This window comes from Diabrotica virgifera, chromosome 10, assembly GCF_917563875.1.
Source record: "Diabrotica virgifera virgifera chromosome 10, PGI_DIABVI_V3a".
In the NCBI taxonomy this organism is placed as follows: Eukaryota; Metazoa; Arthropoda; class Insecta; order Coleoptera; family Chrysomelidae; genus Diabrotica; species Diabrotica virgifera.
The window spans coordinates 50187190-50210528 of NC_065452.1; the positions used below are offsets into that span (position 1 = coordinate 50187190).

Here is a 23339-nt window from a genome sequence, read left to right on the forward strand (position 1 = left end):
TCTTAGCAAAAATATAGCTTATAAAAAAGTGAAAAAATGGTATAAGTATGAAATCTATAGACCAGGTACAAGCAAAGTTGTAGCTAATGAAAAGTAGGTTCTTCTTCGTCAAATTCCAAATCGAATATTTCAACGTGAAATAACCAAAAAACGGAGCACTTTTCGGGGAAAACTCGTTACAACTTTTTTAAAGTGTTTAAAAAAAGGTTTATTTTTGTTTTTTAAAAAAACTTCTAACACTAAAAGTCAGTGAGTTACGCTCAAAATATTGCTGGCCCATTTTATTTTTTGGTAAAAAGAATCGCAAAATCACCACCTAATTAGCATCCCAAATAAATTTAATGGTTACAGCTTCACAAGTTACTTTTCTTATATATTCTTTTTATATGATCGGTAAGTTTCATCGGTTCAAAGTGCTTATTTTTGAAAAGGCTGTAGTTAAAATGGCTTGAACAAGTAACTAATCACGAGTTTATGCCAATTTTGAACAGCCATAGCATAACCAATTTTTGTCTAACAAGCAAACAAAAAATCCAAAATATTCAGAAAAGCAAAACGTACATTTTATTACACTTTGAGATTTTTGGTATTAATAATTTTTAAGTTATTTTGAAAAAAAAAAATGAATTTTTTTTAAAATTTAAAAGAAGTGTTTATTTTAAAGCCAATTTTTTTCAGAAATGTGCACATTGAACCAATGAAACTTATACATCATATAAAAAATACATAAGTAAAGTAATTTGTGAAGCGGTAACGATTAATTTTATTTGGGATACTAATTAGGGGGTGATTTTCGCGATTCTTTTACCGAAAAATAAAAGGGCGCAACAATATTTTGAGCGTAACTCACTTTTAATGTTTAGTTTTTTTGAAAAACAAAATTAAACCTTTTTTTAAACACTTCAAAAAAGTTATAATGAGTTTTCCCCGAAAACTGCTCCGTTTTTTAGTTATTTCACGTTGAAATATTCGATTTGGAATTTGACGAATAAGAACCTACTTTTCATTAGGTACAACTCTGCTTCTACTGGGTCTACAGACTTTATGCATACACCATTTTTTTCACTTTTTTATAAGCTATATTTTTGCTAAGAATATTTTTTTCGATAAGATACTTACTTTTTGAGTTATTTGCGAAAAACCGGCCAAAAACATGTTTTTTTTTTTGTTAAAAATGAACATACTCACTCTCAAATAACACGAAAAGTATTGACTTAGTGAAAAAACTCTGTGGAACAAAAGTTGCTTAGAATACTTAGCTTAGAATGCTTTTTACCCCGTATTTCCCAATTTTTTTAAAATGGAGGGGATCTAGAATCGTAAACTTTTTCTTATATAATAAATAATAGACAATTTCAACTACCTATTCTCAAATTTTCATCCTTCCTTTATTTTTTTGGAGGTTTTCGGAAAATTGTGTGTTGTTTGATCGGGCTATTTTATGAATGACTTAAATATACCAGAAAAGGAAAATTTATGAATACTATTCAATGTAGATCAAATGGATAAGGAAGATAAACTCTTGCTGGAAAGGATGGTGCCTAATTCAAAATAGTATTACAACACACACCAGTAATGGAGAAATTACAGAAAGTAATAGTTTTAAAACTGTTAAATAATAAAATAATTACAATAATTGCGGGAACAATCCTCTTCAAGTCTTGTAAATCCATTTCAGTGTAAATTCTAACAAATTTCACAATTTTGTACTCCTGTTCAGCACTACAATTGGAATACCGGTCTGAGCCTGTCACAACTCACAATCTATGTCTAACTGTGACATTAAACATTACCTTTCTTCTTTCTCCCCTTCCCTTTCAGGTGTCGGATAGACATTACCATATATGGATATAATATGGAGCACAATAATTTATGATAGTGTAATGAATCATTGGCCAACATAGTTCTAGGCTGTAACTTAGTACATTCCAGTTTTATCAGTTTCAATCAATTTTCTATTGAAATATTTTTTGTTCTAAAACATTTCCTCATCAAATAAAATTTTACCTATGCTTGACAAAATTTACAATAAAAATAGGAAATTTTTTCAAAAATTATAAGGTAACCCATTTTTCGAGGTGGTGTATACAGGGTGATTCATTAAGAATATCCAATCTCTGAGTCGTAGATTCTAGAATCATTAAAATTTAACGAAAATTTAAATAATATGTGGCTTCTTAATGAGTTACAGGGTGTGTAATTTATAAACAATTTGTACCCAGTACTTTAAAACCATTTGACATATCCTTGTTGTACTTGTCAGAAAGTGTAGGTACTGTACACTCTATTAAATTATTGTAAAACAAACTTTTCTGTCTACTACCAGAGGCATACCACAGGGGAAAGCGAATGATTGACCCTTCCCACATTCTACGCCACTGTTGATATTGCTATTTTAGCATAATTTTTAGATTCTCCAATATTTTCTATGAGAATAATATACTCTTCATTCGTAACGATAAAGTCAATAGTTTTCGAGATCTTTGAAGTTAAAAATGAAACGACACGGTTATTTTGATTAACGTATTGTGTCGCTTCATTTTTAATTTCAAATATCTCGAAAACTAATCATTTTATCGTTACGAATGAATAGTATAACATTTACATAAAAAGTATTGCAAAGTCAAAAAATTACACGAAAATAGCAATTTCGTCAGTGGCGTAGATTTTGGGAAGTGTCAACCAGCCACTATCCCCTGTCGTACGCCTCTGGTAGTAGCTGGAAACGTTAATTTATCTTAATTTAGTAGGGTGTACAGTACCTACACTTTCTGCCAAGTATGATAAGGATACGCCAAATAGTTTTAAAGTACTGGGTACAAATAATTTTTAAATTTTAATCATATGAATCGTATCAAATATATACTAACAATAACTGGTCTTAATATATAGTGGAATAAAAGAAAACAAGAGAGCAGCGGCAGGGGTGGGATGCATAGTGCACACCAGATTAACAGACCAAATAAGTAATTGGAAAGCCTGGTCAGAGAGAATACTATCGGTTGAAATGAAAGATAAAGGCAAGAATTTAAAAACAATAATAATTGTATATGGTCCAAACGAAGACGACTCGGCTTATAATAAGGATAAATTCTGGGAAGAATTAGCGTTGGTCACGGAACAAGCAAAAGGAGATATATATTTAGCAGGAGACTTTAATAGCAGAGTAGGAGCAAATAACCAGGAATATAAAGAGGTACAGTGGAACCTCGATAAGTCGGATTAGTCGGGACCGCGGCCGATCCGGGTTATTGAAAATCCGGGTTAGCCAAAGAATATGGTAAAAATTAATAAAAAACAGTATACTTACAGATAAACTCGATTATAATTGCAAAAACATGAAATACATATGCACAGTACATCTAAATTATGTACAATTGTATACAGTACTGTTTATTTCCTGGTAAAAACTCAGTAAAAGTGAAAAAATATTTGTTTTGTCTGATGAAAATCGGTCCGGGTTAGCCGGACTTCCGGGTTATCGGAGGCCGACTTATCGGGGTTCTACTGTATTAGGAAAATATGGAGAAACAGCACGAAACAACAATGGTACAAGAATGCTAGATTTCTGTATGATGCACAATTTAGTAATAACTAATACATTTTTTGAACACAAAAACATACACAAGTACACAAGAGAAGTTAAAAGTAGAGAAGAAAAATGGATAATTGATTACATGTTAGTAGAAAAAAATAACAAGAAAAACGTAATGGACATAAAAGTTAGAAGGGGTCCAGAAATAGGAAGTGACCACTATTTAGTGATAATGAAAATAAAACAAAATACAGTAGAACTCCAATTATCCGGATTAATTGGGACCGGACCCGATCCGGATAATCAAAAATCCGGATAATTGGATTTGTCTCGAAAAAGGCCTTTCCGGGAAAGAAACGTCATTACAGCAAAACACAATGGAGAATATATACGGTATTTATTATGAAAAACAATATAGTATACACAACAATATGTAAATGACAAAGTTTACATCATATAATATTAGGGAGTTTTTGTTGCTACGTAACGTACGCATCTCCGTATACGTAAAGCAACTAACGTGTCGTAGAGGATGAATGTTAAAATAGGTAGTTTTTGTAACTGCCTTAACGTAACGTAAAGCAAATCGTAGTCATTTTTAAATTCCGTTGACATTCAAAAAAATAAAACAATGTTCACACAATATACAATTAATATAAAAATGTAAAAAAAGATAAATGAATGATGAAATTGTATGGTTTTAATTGCTTCTATTTAAATATAAAAATATTATTTTTCCTTAAATTAAAATGTTTTTATTTTTGTCAGAGCCTATTTTACTTTCAATCAGGCCCGAGGCACTACTTAATTTTCGGGCCCCTAACAAAAATTTATATAAATAGTAATAAAATTATAACTTTTTAAATGTATTAATTATTGAATAGAAATATAGTTGCACCAAAAATTTAAATTTCTAAAATTGCAATTTTTATTTAATAAAATTTTTAATACTTACCTACAGTGCGGTGGAATAAGTGTTGCCCCCCCTGTTCACTTGTTTATTTTAAGAATATAAGCAAAACGCTCGGACAGGTCGATTTTTAAACTAACCATAGTATATTATAGCATCAAAGTTTCGAACTTTACGCGATCCCTCTTCAGGTGACAGCCATAACTTTGATTTTTTTAAATGGGAAAGTACATCATGTGACACCTCATTTAAAAGCTCTTAAAATACTGATTTGAAAAATGTATAATACTTTAATTCTGTTTGAGAGCGTAGGCGCAAAATTACGGTCGAATTCTTTCTAAATGCAATCATTTTTTTTCGAATCCTGAAAAAACTAATAAATATTTTAAAAAAAATTTAAACGCAGAATGAAATATTACAGTATTCTCGATGGTCCAAAGTCCCTGAGAACTCCTATAATGTTTATTTTAATAAGTCACAGTGGTGAAAAAAAGAGAAAATTTAGTGTGATTTTTAATTTCAAATATATCATTCAAAAGAAACTTTTTGTTTATTCTAAGGGACTGTCAGCCCTCGGTAATAATATAATCTTTCATTCTGAGTTTAAATTTTTCAAAAATACTTATTAGTTTTCTCAGCATTCGAAAAAAATAAATGCGTTTAAAAAGTGTTCGACCGAAATTTTGCGCCTACGATCTCAAAAAGGATTAAAGTATTATACATTTTTGAAATCAGTATTTCAAAAGCTGTTAAATGAGGTGTCACATGATGTACTTTAGCATTTAAAAAAATCAAAGTTATGGCTGTCACCTGAAGAGGGATCGCGTAAAGTTCGAAACGTTGATGCTATAATATACTGTGGTTAGTTTAAAAATCGACCTGTCCGAGCGTTTTGCTTATATTCTTAAAATAAACAAGTTAACAGGGGGGCAACACTTATTCCACCGCACTGTATATATTAAATTTAAAAGTGCATTTTGAATAAATATTATGACAAAAATGTGTCTATACCTCTTGTAAATCGTACCTCTTGTTAATCCTTCGGAGGGGTGTTTAAATTTTGCTTATTTTTAAAATGCTCACAAGGCAATCTACATGCTGTTATTGCAGTTTTATGATAAGAACGGTTTATGGTTTATGAATATAACTCTAACCAAATTTGTTATCATTTCCTGTTCGTAAAATGAAATAATTTTGAAAATTTAGTTTGTTTTTCAATAAAAATATTCTTTTGGTGATCTTTCCAGGCCCCATTAAAATGCGGGCCCGAGGCAGGGGCCTCATGGGCCTAGTGGTAAAATAGGCACTGATTTTTGTTTATACCTACTTTTTAGTTGTAAATTATTGTATACCTACATCAGAATTCCAGTAGGTATAATGTAAATAGTGTGGTAATATTTATTTGAAAATTTTACTGAAACTAGGTCATTTGTTTATCTAGTTATTAATTGTGGTGATCACTGTATTTCTTAAATTAATACAAGATTTGTTTGTTTTGCTTTATTAATAGACAACTTAAAAACAATAAAATTTTAAATCTATTATGAAGTTCCAATTTCCAATTACAAACATAGAATAATTTTACTCAAATAGACTAAACCAATAACCAATATAACCTTAAAATGTTTATAAACGGGTAGTACGCTGATGAAATGTTCATTTGGTAGGTAATCGGGCAAGATCCTCGTGTGCATTCGGTGACTTTCGGCTCGATAGGGATGCGTATGAACCTAACGTACCAGCCCGTAACCTTAGGTAATACGTATCGCGATACGGGAGTTCAACCATTAATGCGCAAGCGTATATGTCAAAAAGATGCGTTACGTTTACGTATTTGTGTGCACAAAAACTCCCTGACACACAATACTGAATCACAGTAAAATTAATTATTTTTTTACAAACTTGATTTTTTCTTTTTCTCAATCTGATCCGGATAATTGGCGATCCGGATAATTGGAGTCCGGATAATTGGAGTTCTACTGTATGTCAGATAATAATAACAATCACAAAATGCAAGAATATGAAACTATTAGGTCATATAAGTTGAGAAATACAGAGAATACTAAGAAGTACCAGATGATCATAAATCAAAAACTAGAAAATAATAAAGAAAATAGAGAGGGTCAAAACGTTGAACAATTATAGAACTACTTCAAAGAGATAATACTATATACAGCGACAGAAGTATGTGGAACAAGTAAAAAGAGCAATAAAAGAAAGCAAACTGCATGGTGGAATGAAGAAATAAAACAACAAGTTAAAAGAAAGAAACATGCTTGGAAAATATACTTACAAAACAAAACACCAGAAAACTGTGAAGAATATAAAAAACAGGATACTAGTAAAAGAACTGGTTACAAAGGCAAAGAAGGACAAATGGACAGAATTTGGAGAAAATATGGAAACAAACAGTAAAGAGAATCAAAAACTGTTCTATGGAGTATTAAAATCAATGAAAAAAGAAAGAATTCAAGAAATAGAAAACATAAAGAATAAAACTGGCGAAATCCTTACAGAAGAAAATGAAATAATGAACAGATGGAGAGAATATTTCCAAGAGATGCTACAAACTCACTGCTATCATGAAGAAAACAATGTAGCGAACCCAAGAATAGAAGTAGACAATGTAGACCCTATAACCATAAATGAACTGCAAGAAGCTATTGCAGAAATGAAAAACGGAAAATCAACAGGCTATGACAGAATAACCAGTGAAATGATCAAAAAAATGGGACAAAATGCAACAGAGCTATTATTAAAAATATTTAATGCAGTTTGGAAAAAAGAACAGATACCGATGGACTGGCAGAAGGCACAGATAGTGCCGATTTATAAAAAGGGCGATAGAACAGATTGCAACAATTACAGAGGAATAACACTGTTAAGCACTGCCATGAAAATATACGAAAAAATACTGAACAAAAGAATAATCGGAAAAATTGACAGCACACTCGAGGAATCACAAAGCGGCTTCAGAAAAGGCAGAAGCACCCAGGATCTTATATTTACAATCAAGCAAATAATAGAAAAATATCAGCAACAGGAGAAAAAAATGTATATGGCTTACATAGATCTTGAAAAGGGTTTTGACACGGTACCAGGGCAAAAATTATGGGAAATATTAGAGAAGAGTAACATAAGATAAGTAACATGAGATAAGTAACACAAGGATAAGGGTAATTAAGAACATTTATAACAACAATGTGAATTATATCATCAGCCAAAACAGAACATCAAAACCATTTACTACGAACGAGGGACTGAGACAAGGAGGAGGATTAAGTCACTGTTTATAATTTACATGGATGAGATAATTAAAGAATGTAAAGTAAAAGTGAAAAAAATGCATGTAGGTTATAGAAATTTAAGAAGAGTAGACATTTCAGAAGCAGCATTCGCCGATGACGTCGTCATATTGGCCGAAAATGAGAAACAACTACAAAGAAATATAGAAATATGGAATGAAACACTAAAAAATATGGGATGACAATAATTAATAAAAATAAAACAAAAGTTGTGGTCATGGGGGAAAAGGAAGAAGAAGAAAAGATAAACATAAAAATAGAAGAAGTAAATATAGAACAAGCACGAACATTTCAATATGTACTTAGGAGTAGAATTAGAAGACAACGGAAGACAGGAAACAGAAATTAATAATAGAATTCAAAAAACAATGAACCTATACCATGCAATGAGCAATAAATTCATAAATAAAAAAGAAATAACACGAAAAACAAAAATTAATGTGTTCAAGTCAATATATAGACCTGTATTAACCTTTGGTTGCGACTCATGGGTACTAACAGAACGACAAAAGAGTAAAATACAGGCAGTAGAAATGAAATACCTTAGACGAGTTCGAGGAGTTACCAAAAGAGATAGACTACGAAACACTCAAATAAGAGAAGATTTGGAAATCGAGTCAACGTTAGAATTTATAGAGAGAAGGCAACTCAGTTGGTGGGGTCATCTTCAGAGAATGAATCAGGCAAAACCGGTGAAAGAAATTTGGCAGGCAAAAACGCAAAGAAGAAAGAAGAAAGGTAGACCACGACAAACCTGGGATAGAACACTAGGCAACATAATCGAGAAAAAGGGAACAACGTGAATAGAAGCAAGGACGCTGGCTAGAAATAAGAAGGAATGGGTCAAATTTGTACATAATATAAATGTATAGCAGTTATTAGTTAAATTTAAGATTAAGTTGTTTTTGTATTGTATTATAATGTAACATAATGTAATGTATTGTCGCCTTACACCACTATGTAGTAAAAAAGTTTTTTGAAATATATATATATATATATATATATATATATATATATATATATATATATTCTATAAAACTATAAAACAGTGTTGAAGTTATCGGGAATTGCGGTCTGTGGCTTAGATTGAAACTGCATTTAATTCTGTTGAATTCGATATTTCGATGAGTATTTATTAATTTTTCATCTTCATCAGGAACAAACTACAAAATTAACTAACAGTTAGGTACAAACATAATATTACAATGATATAACTTACGAATTGTAGGTATGTTATATAAAGCAATTTAACTTAAAGCTATGCATGTCGTTTCACGAGAACGTCGAGGGCGGCACTGAGTCAGGTATCTTTTCTCACATGTGTTAAGGGTCAAAAGTTCCAATATCGAGCCATCTGTTTAATATTCTGCTATTTTTAGAATTTTAAAACATTGCAGTAAATTTCGCTTAATCTACTTGTGTCTGATTTGTAATTAATTGAACGTTTATTACTGTTTATATGGTACATCTCGAGAAACAATCTTTTCTTATAATTGTTTTCTGAATCTAAGATCTTGATATCTGACAAATTAAATTGGTGTCCTGTTGTTATGGAATGGTGTGCTGCTGCACAAGTATTTTTGTGTGTTTTACAATCACTTTTGTGCTGCGTTATTCTTTGTTTCAACCATTGCGATGTTTGTCCTATATACTGCCCATCACATTCGAGACAAGAAAGTTGATAGATGATATGACTCTGATTTAGAAGCGGTGTCTGGTCTTTAAGCTTCGAGAATAAGCTATAGTTGGATATGCTATTGTATTTCGCTATTTTGATTTTAGGAATTCCGTTCAGCAGCTTGATTATATTGTTGGTTAAGCCATTTATGAAGGGCAACTTTTTGTAAATCACGGGATCTGATGGTCTGTTGTCACGTTGCCCGTCGTATAAGTCTGAGTTATACAGTATGTCCCTGTAAGTGTATCCATATGGAAAACTTTTTTATTATTAATTTTACGGAAAAAAGTTATTCTTCATAAAAAGCTCTGCATGGTCCAAAACCTAAGATTTAACCATCAAATATTAATTTTTTTTGAATATTATACGAGGTATGTCAAAAAGTTTGATTTTCACTCAAGAGGAAAGTAGCTTTATTTTTCAGAATATTGAAAATTGCTATTATGAAAAGTTGTTTGGAATTAAAAACTATATTCTAATATGCAATTACATCCTTCTAATTGAAAATTTTTTTTGAAAAATTATGGATAACATAACATTATTTTCAGTTATTTCAATTCTGATAACTGTTTTATTATTAATTTTACGAAAAAAGTGATTCTTAGTAAAAAGTTCTGGATAGTCTAAAACCTAAAATACAACAATCTTATATCAAATTTTATTAATTTTATACGAGGTATGTCAAAAAAGATAAATTTAGATCAAAAGTAAAGTACCTTTATAGTTCAGAATATTTCAATTAAAAGGATGTAATTACACACTGAAACATAGTTTTTAATTATAAATAACTTTTCATAATAACAATTTTCGATATTGTGAAAAATAAACATATTTTACTCTTGAGCGAAATTCATATTTTTTGACATACCTCGTATAAAATTGATAAAATTTGACATATGGTTGTATTTTATGTTTTAGACTAGGCAAAACTTTTTATTAAGAGTCACTTTTTCGTAAAATTAATAATAAAAGAGTTATCTAAATTGAAATAACTGAAAATAATATTAGTTATCCAAAATTTTTCAAATTTTTTTTTTCAATTAGAATGATGTAATTGCATACTAGAATATAGTTTTTAATTCCAAACAACTTTTCATAGTAGCAATTTTCAATATTGTGAAAAATAAAGCTACTTTACTCTTGAGTGAAATTCAAACTTTTTGACATACCTCGTATAATATTCAAAAAATTTGATATTAGATTGTTAAATTTTAGGTTTTAGGCCAAGCAGAGCTTTTTATCAAGAATAATTTTTTTTCGTAAAATTAATAATAAAAAAGTTTTCCATATGGATACAACTTACAGGGACATACTGTATATCAGTTGCTTAAGAATTTTACTTGGATAGCCGTTGTTCAAGAATATGTTATAGAGTGTTTTTAAATTCTTTTGTGTGAACAGGTCATTGCTGATGTGTAAAATTCTGTTTTTTATTGCCACAACAGTGTTGTGTTTTTGGTTTTTCGAGTGCTGAGAGAAATAATTTATTACAGAATCCTTTTTTCTGGACGACCCCTCACTGCGATCAAAGGTGCCTTTGGAATATTTAAGTCATAAAGAAAAGTATGAAGAAGCTGTACGCCAATCCTGTCTGCTGTTTAGAAAAGTTCAAGAGCTTCAAAATGAAGGAAAAGGAGGCATGGACAATTTCAGGTAAGTGGAATATTTTGTATGAGAGTTATTCTGAAAATATCTAGGAGTTTCCTAGCTCATTATTATGTTTTTGACAGTTAGTACCGAGCAAGTTCTCTATAGGGCAATCAACTTGTACTCTAGAATTTGATATTATCGTTATTGGGGAAGATCAGGAAATTTTATAAGATTATTATGGACAACATTTTCAAATTCTTCTCAGTATTCTCATCTCCACTGATAGTGTAAGACATTCTGTTCAGCAGAAACAACACACAGCAATAGTAATGTTTCTTCAAAAATGGCTTCACTATATGCAATAAAGAGTAATGGGGACATACTACATTCCTGCCTAACTGCTCTCCTGATTTCAATTTCTGAACTGGGTTCGTTATCTATTACAATTTGTGCTCTTTGATTCCAGTAAAGGTTTGTTATTATTAGTCAGTCCCTTTTGTCTATGTTTTTGTCTTTAGAATTTGGACTAATTTTTCATATCCTACTTTGTCAAATGCTTTCTCAAAATCAACGTAACCAACATGCACATCCACATTCATATCCATGTATCTTAAAGCTAACATATTAAAGGCAAATAACGCCTCTCTGTTTCGTTTCTGAACCCAAACTGACTATCATCTATTCCTTCTTCCAGTTTTTTATTTATACGGCCATGTATTATTTTCAAGAATAATTTGAGAATGTGACTTATTAATGATATTGTTCTGTATTCACTGCAATCTTTATCGTTTGTATTTTTAGGGATAGCACAAAAGGTGGAGAGTAATCATTGTTTTGGTATGTTTCCTGTTTTGTTCACTGTGCAAGTCTACGATAATGTTTAAGGTTTCATCATTTATGCATTTTAAGCTTCTACTGGGATTTGGTCTGTACCTACTGCTTTACCATTTTTGCTGTTTTTAATGCTGATTTAATGTCTTCTTTTAATATCTTTAAAACCATATCATCTTCTACTTCGATTTGCATCTGCTCTGTTCTATTGTCTTTGAACAATTCATTTATGTATTCTGTCCATCTCTTTAATTTTTCGTTAGTACTCAACACAAGTTTCCCATGTGTATGTTTTAGTATTCCCGGTTTCCTTTTTATGCTGTTCTTAGTTAATTCTTTAATTTTTTTATGTTAAGACTATCTTGTCTTTTCTGGTGTTCTTCTATTTCTGCGCATTGTTCTTTAAACCGTGAGCCCATACTCACTGGCGAGTTTTTTTCTCAAGTTTTTTTAAAAATGTCTCTCAATTATGCTGATCTTCTTGTTATTAGGGCAAGGTCGTCCGCGTATGCTACGCATTGATGTCTGTGGCGATAGCTTGAGCCTTTGGTGTGGATATTGCTTTCTCTCAAAATTCTTTTCAATATTAGATTAAAAATACAGTAGACAGGGGGTCACCATGTCGTATGCCTTTAGTGATGTTAAATCTTCTGTCATAACTTTACTTTTTGTTTTATTCAGAAGGGAGTTAGTTAAATATTATTTTATTCGAATATTCAAAATATTTTAATGTGTCAATCAATTTATGTCTACAATTTGTGTATACAGCCAACTACAGGAAAACTTTTTTCTCGTAGATTTTTCAATTTATGTCTGTTAATTGTGTCATTTGCTTGTCGAAAATCAATAAAGAATATGTTTAATGGCAGATTGAATTCACATGAGCTAGCCAGGATCTGTTTAAGATATAGATGTACCTTTTTCTTCTTCTTCTTCTTCTTATCTTCTAGTTCATTCTCGACTTTTATTCTGGTTTTGTTCTTCGTATTAATGTCTTTAATTATCCTTATCATCGTGCTGGGCTTATTTTTTCCTTTAGCAATCTTAGCACATCTTCTAATCTTACACAATATATGGCTTTATAGATGTATAAAGCACATAAATGCAGGTTTATTATATTCCAATGCTTTCTCAACAATTTGTCTGGCTATGAATACGGCGTCTATTGTGGACCTATTTTTCCGAAAACCTTGTTGTTCCTCACTAATTGTGTATTCTTCATTTATTTTATTGGCAAGTATTTTTGTTAAAAATTTAAGAGTTGTGCTCAGCAAGCTGATGGTACGGTAGTTGGTAGGGTCTTTGCTGCTTCCTCTCTTATGTCTTGTGTATTGGTATTGTTATTGTACTCATCCTCCACTGGTTGGTACACGTTGGCTACATATTATTTCTTGAAAGAGAATTTCCATGTTTTCGATTAACGTTTCTCCTCCGTATTTTAGGAGTTCATTTGGTATACCATCTGGTCCTGGGGCTTTTCTCTGTTTTAATTTACCTATGTTATTCCTCATTTCTTCTTTTGTGATTTCTAGTTCTGTGTCTATGTTGGATTCATCTTCATTTCCTGTTTCTTCCTCTTCTTCAGGTGTAATAGTATCTTCCCTATATAGTTCTTCTATATAGGCGGTCCATTGTTCTGCTTCTGTTTTATTGAAACTTCTATATGCGTTCACTTCTATGCAGTGGCGTTAACGCCAATGCAACCAATGCGGTGCATTGGGGCGCAGGCCTTAGGGGGCCCAAAAAACTGATATTATGGAAAATTTGTCTACGAATAGAGGCGCACAGGGAATACGTGCATTGGGGTGCAGTCAGACTAGTTACGCTACTGCTTCTATGGATGCTCCTAAGTGAATAAAATGATTCATTTTGATATTTTATAATTATTTTCACGATAATTAAACGACCCTGAATCAGATCTAACCTGCAGCAAATGATACATTTATCTTAAGTGTATTAAGATAAAGAAGCCCACGCACACAACTTTAGTATTAAAAATAAAACAAATTAATAACACTGGTTATTAATTTTAGCCACTCTTTAATTTAATATATTACTTTTAGATTCATGTTAGATTTAGATTCATCTATAAGATTTATACCGTGTGTTTAAAAAAAAAGGTAACACCGTCTCTAGGATAGGTAAAAAACTAAAAAAATAATTGGGATTTACTTAATAAACCATTTTGTAACGCCATCCGTTTTCAACATACAGGGCGTTGAAGAAAAACAAATTGTACACATTTTTTAGGATTTTTCCGAAACTACTAGCAACATTGTAATAAAATTTGGTGAATTTTAAGACGTAGTTCTTGTGCATACGGGTAATAGTCTTAACTTAAAAAAATAGTAAGCCACTAAGATATTTCAAATAAAAAAATCATTTTTGAATTCCTCAGTCAATTTATGACAAAATATCTATTTTCCCTTTTTTTAAAAAGGGAAGATAGATTTTTTGTCACAAATTGAATGAGGAATTCAAAAATGATTTTTCATTTGAAATAGCTCAGTGGCGTACTATTTTTTCGTTTAAAAAAATTCACGTCATTATCCGTATGCGCACCAATAATGTTTATAAAATTCTTTATTGTATGCCAAAAAATGCACAATGTATACCAATTAAAATCCACCAAATATCATTACAATGTTGCCAGTAGTTTCGGCAAAATCGGAAAAAATGTGAAATTTCTTCAATGCCCTGTATCTTTATGACGGATGATGATTTGTAACGCCACATGGCGTTACAAAATATTGTTACTAAGCAAACACCAATTATTTTTCATTTTTTTAGCTATCCCAAAGACGGTGTTACCTTTTTTTAAACTCCCTGTATATCTTCAATATTTTGCGCATAAAAATACATGTATTATTGTATATTATATTAAAAATACATGTAAAAAAATTGTTTTTATCATAGTAATATTCTTCTCTAGGCTGATGACCTAAAAATTTATAGAGTCATAAAAAATTCCAATGACTGTAGTTTATTACAGAATGATTTAAGTAGATTATTGGATTGGTGTAACTTAAATGCTTTGAATTTGAACATAAATAAATGTAAGGTAATGCGATTTTTTAGAAACAAACATCCGATTTCATTTGAATACCATATTGGACCGAATATTTTGGAGGTAATTACAACATTTAAGGATCTTGGGGTAATTTTTGACCCTACAGTAAGCTTCAGAGACCACTTTTCTTACGTTTCTAATAGATCCATGAAACTTTTAGCCCAGCCGCACACCAAAGAAACATGAAACGTAAATTACGTTTCATGGAAATAAAACAGTGCTAAACAAATAAACGTCCGCCCATTTATGAAACTCTCCGAAAATAAAAATGTGTCATGAGCATGAATCACACTCGTTTCATTGGTAGGCGGACTTTGAGATTTGTTTAGCAGTGTTTTAGGTTCATGAAACATGTTTTTCGTTTCATGTTTCATGTTTTTCGTTTCATGTTTCTTTGGTGTGCGGCTGGGCTTAGGTTTCATGAAACGTAGTCTCTCTGAATTTGATAATATTTATTGTCTTAAAAATATCTACTGTTCCCTTATTAGATCGGTTTTGGAATATGGTAGCAATATTTGGTCTCCGCATTATAACTGCTACATGGAACTATTAGAAAGAGTACACAGGAAGTTCTTAAGATTTATTGCTTTTAAATTGAGAATACCTGTAAATGAAATTGAACACATTGTTTTACAGTCTTTACTTAAATTGCCTACTCTTGAAGAGAGGCGAATATTGCTAGATGCAGCATTTATATACTGGGTTGGGATAAAGTATGGAACCAAGCAAATATCTTTGAAACTAAAAGAACAATATTTATGAAACTTTACATGTAAGTACAGTGACGCAAAAGGCATCTGATGCCATATTTTTTGTTACTACTCCACTTCCGGTTTCACCGGAAATACCCTTAACTTATTTAATTTAAATGGGTTAATGGTATTGGTATTGGTATGGGTTAATGGGTATTTAAATGGTATATTTTTGCAGATTTTAAAAGAACTTTTTATTTTTAATTCATACATACCATATTTTGGAAGAAAAAACGCTGGACGGAAGGGTCGCCCGAGAACTTTATCGTACCGATCTATTATCGTTATGGTACTAGATACTGGCATTCTATAAAAATAACAAACTTACTCGTTATTTTAATATTTTAGAAACACCTTCTGTACTTGAAAGTATTTTATGGTTCTACGCATCATTAATTCCTGCATTTGAGAAAATGTTCGATGCCATATTTCGGGGACACACTATAGATGTATAGATTATTGCATAAATTAATAGAATATTATAGTCATACTTTCATTTCAAATTAGTTCATTTTTCTGAGAAATTAATAGTTTACAATATTTGCATTCCATTCTATTTCGATTACGCCAGTCAATGCGCGAGATTAAGAACAAGATATTATCTCCGAATTCTATCCTACGGCATGGATTTTAATGAAATTTTGGGAGTAGCCCAATCTCATAATTCAAAGTTAACAATAGTTTTTTGATAAAAAATGTATGTTTGTCTACGAATCCACTAGTTCCCGAGGATAAATATCACAATACTCTAGAGTTTGATGTAGATATTCCTTTTAATATTTGCACTAGGGTTTTAAACCAATCTCGAAGAAATTTTAAACTCTCGAATTTTAATGAAATTAACCGTCTTTTATATGCAGCTGACTGGAAAACTAAATTTAAGTTAAATGATATAAATGAAGCTGTAAATTTGTTTTATAATATTATTGATAAAATCATTGATTTGCATGTACCTACATATCCTAATTACTATAAAAGATACCCTCTTTGGTTCTCTACTTCTACAATAAAAGTTATTAAAGAAAAGCTTAAATTTCATAGTCGATGGAAAAAATACAACAATAATTTAGATTATTTAACCTTCAAAATTTTACGGGGCAGATCTAAATTCTTAATAAATGAAGATTATAAAAAATATTTAACTAACATTGAAACCAATATTACTGAAAATCCTAAATACTTCTGGCAATTTGTAAAAAATAAGAGAAATTCCAATAGTTTTCCAAACAGTTTGCCTACTGCTCAGGGCTCTACTACTGACGTACAGAAAATTTGTAACGTATTTTCTGATTACTTTGCTTCTGTTTTTGTACCTAGTAATGTTAGCAATTTTGGTAATATTTACACTAACACGCCTTTAAATATCTGTAAATATACTATTACTCGCGAAGTTTTTGAAAATAAACTTGAAAATTTACCTCATAAAGGGCCTGGACCAGATGAGCTACCTACTGATTTTATTAAAAACTGTAAACAATCTTTAACAGAACCTTTATTTCTGTTGTTTAATAAATCACTTAATGCCGGTCAACTTCCTGATAAATGGAAAAATGCTTTTATTATTCCAATTCATAAATCCGGAAATAAAAGCAAAGTTGAAAATTACAGACCTATTTCTAAGTTAAATATTTTTAGTAAGGTATTTGAAAGTATAATTTCTGATTTTCTTTATTATGACGTAAAAAACCTACTTAATATTGAACAACATGGCTTTATGAAAAAACGTTCAGTCGATACAAACTTATTCTTATACATTGAATACATACTTCAAAGTCTAAATGAGAGAAAAAGCGTTGATTCAGTTTATACTGATTTCAGTAAAGCTTTCGATAAAATCGATCATTCGATTCTTGTTTTGAAACTATCTGAAATCGGTATACGTGGTAATTTATTAAGATGGTTTGACTCATACGTCAGAAATAGATCACAACAAGTAACTTTAGGAGCTTTTAAATCCAATGCTGTGATCACTACGTCAGGAGTGCCTCAGGGGTCCCATTTATGTCCTTTACTTTTTAATTTATATGTTAATGATATTTCTGCCTGTTTTAAATTTGCTAAATTTATTATGTATGCCGACGATTTAAAGATATATCACTGTATTTCATGTCCTAATGATAGAATTCAATTTCAAGAAGACTTAAACAATTTATCTGATTATTGTGTAAGAAATAACCTGTTTTTAAATGTTTCAAAATGTAATTATATACATTTTTCTCGCAGCAGCTCTGACTTAAACTATAACACATATGAAATTTCTAACTGTGTATTGCATGCAGTAGAAAGCGTTAAAGATCTTGGTATACTTTTGGACCGTAAGCTACTCTTTGATCAACATATCTCTAATATTACTAGAAAAGCCAGTAAGCAATTGGGCTTCATATATAGAACTTGTTTTGAGTTACAAAGCCCTTTTACCATTAGAACGTTATATATGGCATATGTCAATAGTATTTTAATGTTTGGTTCTATTATTTGGAATCCGCGTTATTCGGTATACATCTCAAAAGTAGAATCCATTCAAAACAAGTTTATTTCCTATTGTAAAAGGAAATTTTATCCTGATAGTGATAGACAACGCATTCGCTCTAATTTAAAAATAATTTCTCTTGAGCATAGTAGACAAATTGTGGATGTCTTATTTGTTCACAAGGTCCTAAATAATAATGTAGATTGTATTGACCTTATAAATTTCCTGAAAATTCGTACTCCAAGCCACACTACTAGAAATAATTATACTTTTGTTACGGACCAAGCATGCACAAATTGCTTTTTAAATTCACCTGCTCATAGAATGACAAATACTTATGATAAATTGTCTAGCGTTGTGGATATTGATATCTTCTTTCATAAAGCGGATATGATTAAAAAACTATTGAAGAATCACTTCCTTGAAACTTAGTCTTTTGGTGTATTCAGTCTTGTTATCGCTTATTTTCTCATTTTTTTCTTTTTTTTTTTTTCTTCTCTTTTGTTCATACATAATATATCATTTTCTGTATTTATGTTCTAACTTCAATGAATATTTTTACTTTTAGTTTGTAGTTATATATCAGTTTGAAAATTGTAAATGTATCTGAAATTCTGTAGTGGATACTTTTATGGGTTTGTCCTGTCTGTATCCCAAATAAAATAAAAAAAAGTCTATCCTATATACTATGGCGCTTTTATCATGGGGGCGGTTCCCACCACTTCTCAGGGGTGAAATATTTTTATTTTCGAATTACATGGAGAAAAAGAAAGATTTTTAAGAAAATTTAAAAATTCATTCTATAATTTGATCACATTTTTTACAAAAATCATTTTCAACTTTTTGAAAGTAGAAATAACACTATATTAAAAGGCATTGCAAAAGAAAAACAATGCATTTAAATTATGGTGGATGGAGAGTTAAGTGTATATACTTTTCATTTTTCCTTAAAGTACATTAGTCATATATTTTTTTGCACCATATCTCGCTTAATTTGTATGTAACCGACATTTAACGGTGCTCGTTTTAAAGGCCTTTTCAAACACTACAAAAGGTGTTGGTAGTATTATACACCTAAAACCTACCGTTCCTCTGTTATTTCAAGTTGAATACACCAATTTGAGCATGCACCAAAAAACAAACTATTTTCACCTACCATATCTCTTTTTGTAGTATAAATAGAACATTTACGAAGGAACGAATCTCTTTATTATTTATAATTTAAAAAATGTTTTATATAGTGTTTTTAGTTCGATGCATAGTTTTTAAGGTGTTCACAAAAAATTCGTCCGAAAAGGTGTCATTTTTCAATGAAAATGGCCAATTTTCAACTACGCATAACTCAAAAAGTATTGAGTTCTCAAAAAAAAGTATAAACCAGTTTTTGCTTAGAAATAGGTTCTTTAGCCACTTCCGTGCTTATTTTGACCAACAAATTGTCCACCCCCTTAAAGAAGTGGGAACCGCCCCAAGATAAAAGCGCCATAGTATATAGGGTTGATTTTGTTTCTTGAGCTATTCCCTACTTACTATGAAAATATCAAGTATATCAATGTAGTAGGATGGAATTCGGAGCCAAATACCCTCATTGACTGCCCTACAATGCTCTGCTATGATCCCGTGAGAGAGGACACACATAATATTATAGCAAAATTTCTATTTACCGTAACTTTTCGAGTTGTTGAGCTACAGCAATGAATTTTATGTCATTGGAAAGGTAATTTTGCATTCTTTTAAAATATGTAAAAATATATGGGGCGTATCTAAAAAAATTAAGATTTTTTATTCATTTCCGGTTCAACCGGAAGCGATATTTTTATTAAAATTTATTTTGATAATAGATAATAAAGTACCATTATGTCTGCAAAATTTCAAATTTTAGTTTCTATTAAGAAGGAAGTTACGGGCACTCGAATATTTTTTTATAAAAAACTCATAACTCCCCTCCTATGGGGAGTTAAGAAATCTGACTAATGTCATTCAATTTACCGATAGGATATCAAAAATATGTCAAAAAATAAAAATATTCCTTGGAGCCATTTTTGAGAAAATCTAGTTCAAATTTATGTCAAATGTTGACTCCTTAAATACAGGGTGATTGATTAGTGTGAGGAAGCTCAGTAGATCTGTTATAGTAAAAATTACAAAAAAAAAATATTGACAAAAATGGTAGGCAGCTTTAAACTCCACATTTTAAAATTAGTTACAATCTTTTACAATTAGTTCCATAAGAGGGTGGCAGACCAAACTTTTGTTTTTTTTAAATGGAACACCCTATATTTTATTTTAAATTTGAAATCTGCTTGACTTCTACATCACAACAATGTAAAGTTTTATTATGTTATACTGTGTATTTAAAAAGTTATAACCAATATTACCTGAAATTCGTATCAAGTTTAACTCCCTGTATAATTAAAAACGAGTATAGGAACATTGATCTATTGCAACCATAGTTTTTTAATAATTGTTAAAAATTATAAAACATATTCATTTTCATAATATGCGTTAAAGCAAATACAGGGTAAGTCAAAATGCAAGTACATTATTTTCTTGGTAATTTTAAATAGAACACCCTGTATTTTATATCACTATAGAAAAGTACTAATATCGTACTTCAAATTTTATAAAGTACTTCCTATACCTAAACCTATCAGTTTTCTAGATATTTTTATTTTTCCATCAAAGTATTAATTTGGTAGATATTTTAACGTTTACCAATAATTAATGTGAGTTGGCCATGATTGATTGGTCAGAAACTGATAGTTTGACATTATTGTTTATTAATTCAGTAACGACATAACGATACAGAAAAGAAAACAATTTATTTCAAATAAAATTTGTAAAAAATAACCGACGGAAAATTGAAAAAAACATCAACACATAGAAAAATAAAAAACAACAGTAATTTTAACTTATCTTACTTAAGTCAGGTGTTCAAAATGACCTCCCAAAACATCTATGCATACTTGAAAGTGGTCATTGAAAGAGTTGCTTATACATTACTAAGTATTTGTAAAGAAATATTTTGAAATGCAATTCGGATTCTATTTTTCGTATCATCCCTTGTTGTTGGAGGTATTTTATATACTTCTTTCTTAACGTAACCCCAAAAAATGATTCCATTTTATTGAAATATGGTGACCTTGGGGGTCACCTTACCGGTCCATCCCTTCCGATCCATCTTTCACCAAACTGATCATTAAGTTCACCACGTACTAATTCGTTGTGGTGCGCAGGAGCACCGTCATGTAGAAACCACATTTGTTCACGTATATTAAGTGGAACCTCTTCTAATAATATCGGTAACTGATTTACGATAAAATCTAAATAAATCTTACCATTTAAAATATCTTCAAAAAAATATGGTCCTACTACATGGTTACTGACGATACCTCCCCACACATTTAGAGACCATCTTGTTTGACTATGTGTTACGGATTACTTGTTGAATAGAAGTGAAAGTTATGCCTATTAACAGAACCGTTTCGATGGAATGTAGCTTCATCACCTGTTAAAATCTCTCTGCTAAATCTCTGCTAAAATCTCTCTGCTCATTAATTTTTTCTAAGACCCATTCACAAAATAATATTCTTCTGAAAATCATCATTATTTAATTCTTGGTGCTTTTGAATATGATAAGGGTGCATCTTGTTTTTAGATATAATGTTTTGAACAGAGTAGTAACTAAGTTCTTGTTCATTAGAAATACTGCTTATACGTGTGTGTGGGTTTTCTGTAACTTCCATCAACACACTCATTTCGTTTTCCTCTGTCACACTAGTTTTTGTTCGTTCATGTTTTTCATAATTCACTGAACCAGTGCGGTTAAATCGATCTTTCAATTCTTCAAATGTATCTTGTCTAGGTTGCAGCCTATCTGGAAACCGTTCTTGATAAATTATAGCTGATAGTAATGAATTTTTATTGCATTCCCCCAAAATCCAGATCATATCTACCATTTAGTCAGTAGTAAAATTCATTATTGCTAATTTAAATTGAATTAATTACTGAATTGCTCAATAATAATTGTTGCTAATTTACGGTGTACCCCAATACTGAATTAATAAACAATAATGGCAAACTGTCAGTTTCTGACAAATCAATCATGGCCAACTCACAATAATTAGTGGTAAACGTTAAAATATCTAACAAATTAATACTTTGATGGAAAAATAAAAATATCTAGAAAACTGATAACTTTAGGTATAGGGAATACTTCACAAAATTTAAAGTACGATAGTAGTACTTTTCGATAGAGATATAAAATACAGGGCATTCTATTTAAAATTACCAAGAAAATAATGTACTTGCATTTTGACTTACCTGTATTTGATTTAACGAATATTATGAAAACGAATATGTTTTATAATTTCTAATAATTAATAAAAATCTATGGTTGCAATAGATCAATGTTCCTATACTCCTTTTTAATTATACAGGGAGTTAAACTAGATACGATTTTCAGGTAATATTGGTTATAACTTTTGAAATACCCGGTATAACATAATAAAACTTTACATTGTTGTGATGTGGAAGTATAGAAGATTTCAAATTTAAAATAAAATTCTGGGTGTTCCATTTAAAAAAACAAAATTTTGATCTGCCACCATCTTATGGAACACCCTGTAAGATTGTAACTAATTTTAAAATGTGGAGTTTAAAGCTGCCTACAATTTTTGTCAATAACTTTTTTTTGTAATTTTTACTATAACAGATCTACTGAGCTTCCTCACACTAATCAATCACCCTGTATAGGCAACCCGTAACTTTTTCTGAAAAACGATAACATCCTTCTTATAGCCCCATCTTTAGGCTATATGTATAACGACTTTTTCAAATTAAACTTATCTTAAACAAATTTTTAGATAGGTAGGGAAATATGTCGGGTGGGCGGTCGGCCATGTTGGCCGCCATTTTGAATTTGGAAATGTCAAATTCCGTATTTTTATTTACCTATCGATGAGCTTACTTTGAGTTGAATTTCATTCATTTCGGTCAAAATTTGCAAAAATGGGCCCTAAATAACCCCCCTATTACGGCCCCCCTTTGAGAGGTTTTTTTTAAAAGCTTAGTTTCTCGACAAAATTCTGTTATTACTTATACCGAATTTCATTAAAATCGGTCCTGTAGTTTTTGCTGGGCGGTGGCGACATACGTACGTACATACGTACGTACGTACGTACATACTTCCGACATGT

General features: G+C 30.7%; 1 protein-coding gene across 1 annotated transcript in view; it reads left to right on the forward strand.

Moving 5' to 3' along the window:
- LOC114340749 (probable peroxisomal acyl-coenzyme A oxidase 1) overlaps nt 1-23339 on the forward strand; it is a 91640-nt gene that overhangs the window by 6813 nt on the left and 61488 nt on the right. Inside the window, exon 3 of the mRNA XM_050663595.1 lies at nt 10922-11081. Coding sequence (XP_050519552.1) covers nt 10922-11081 — 160 coding nt within the window. The remainder of the gene's footprint in view (nt 1-10921; nt 11082-23339) is intronic.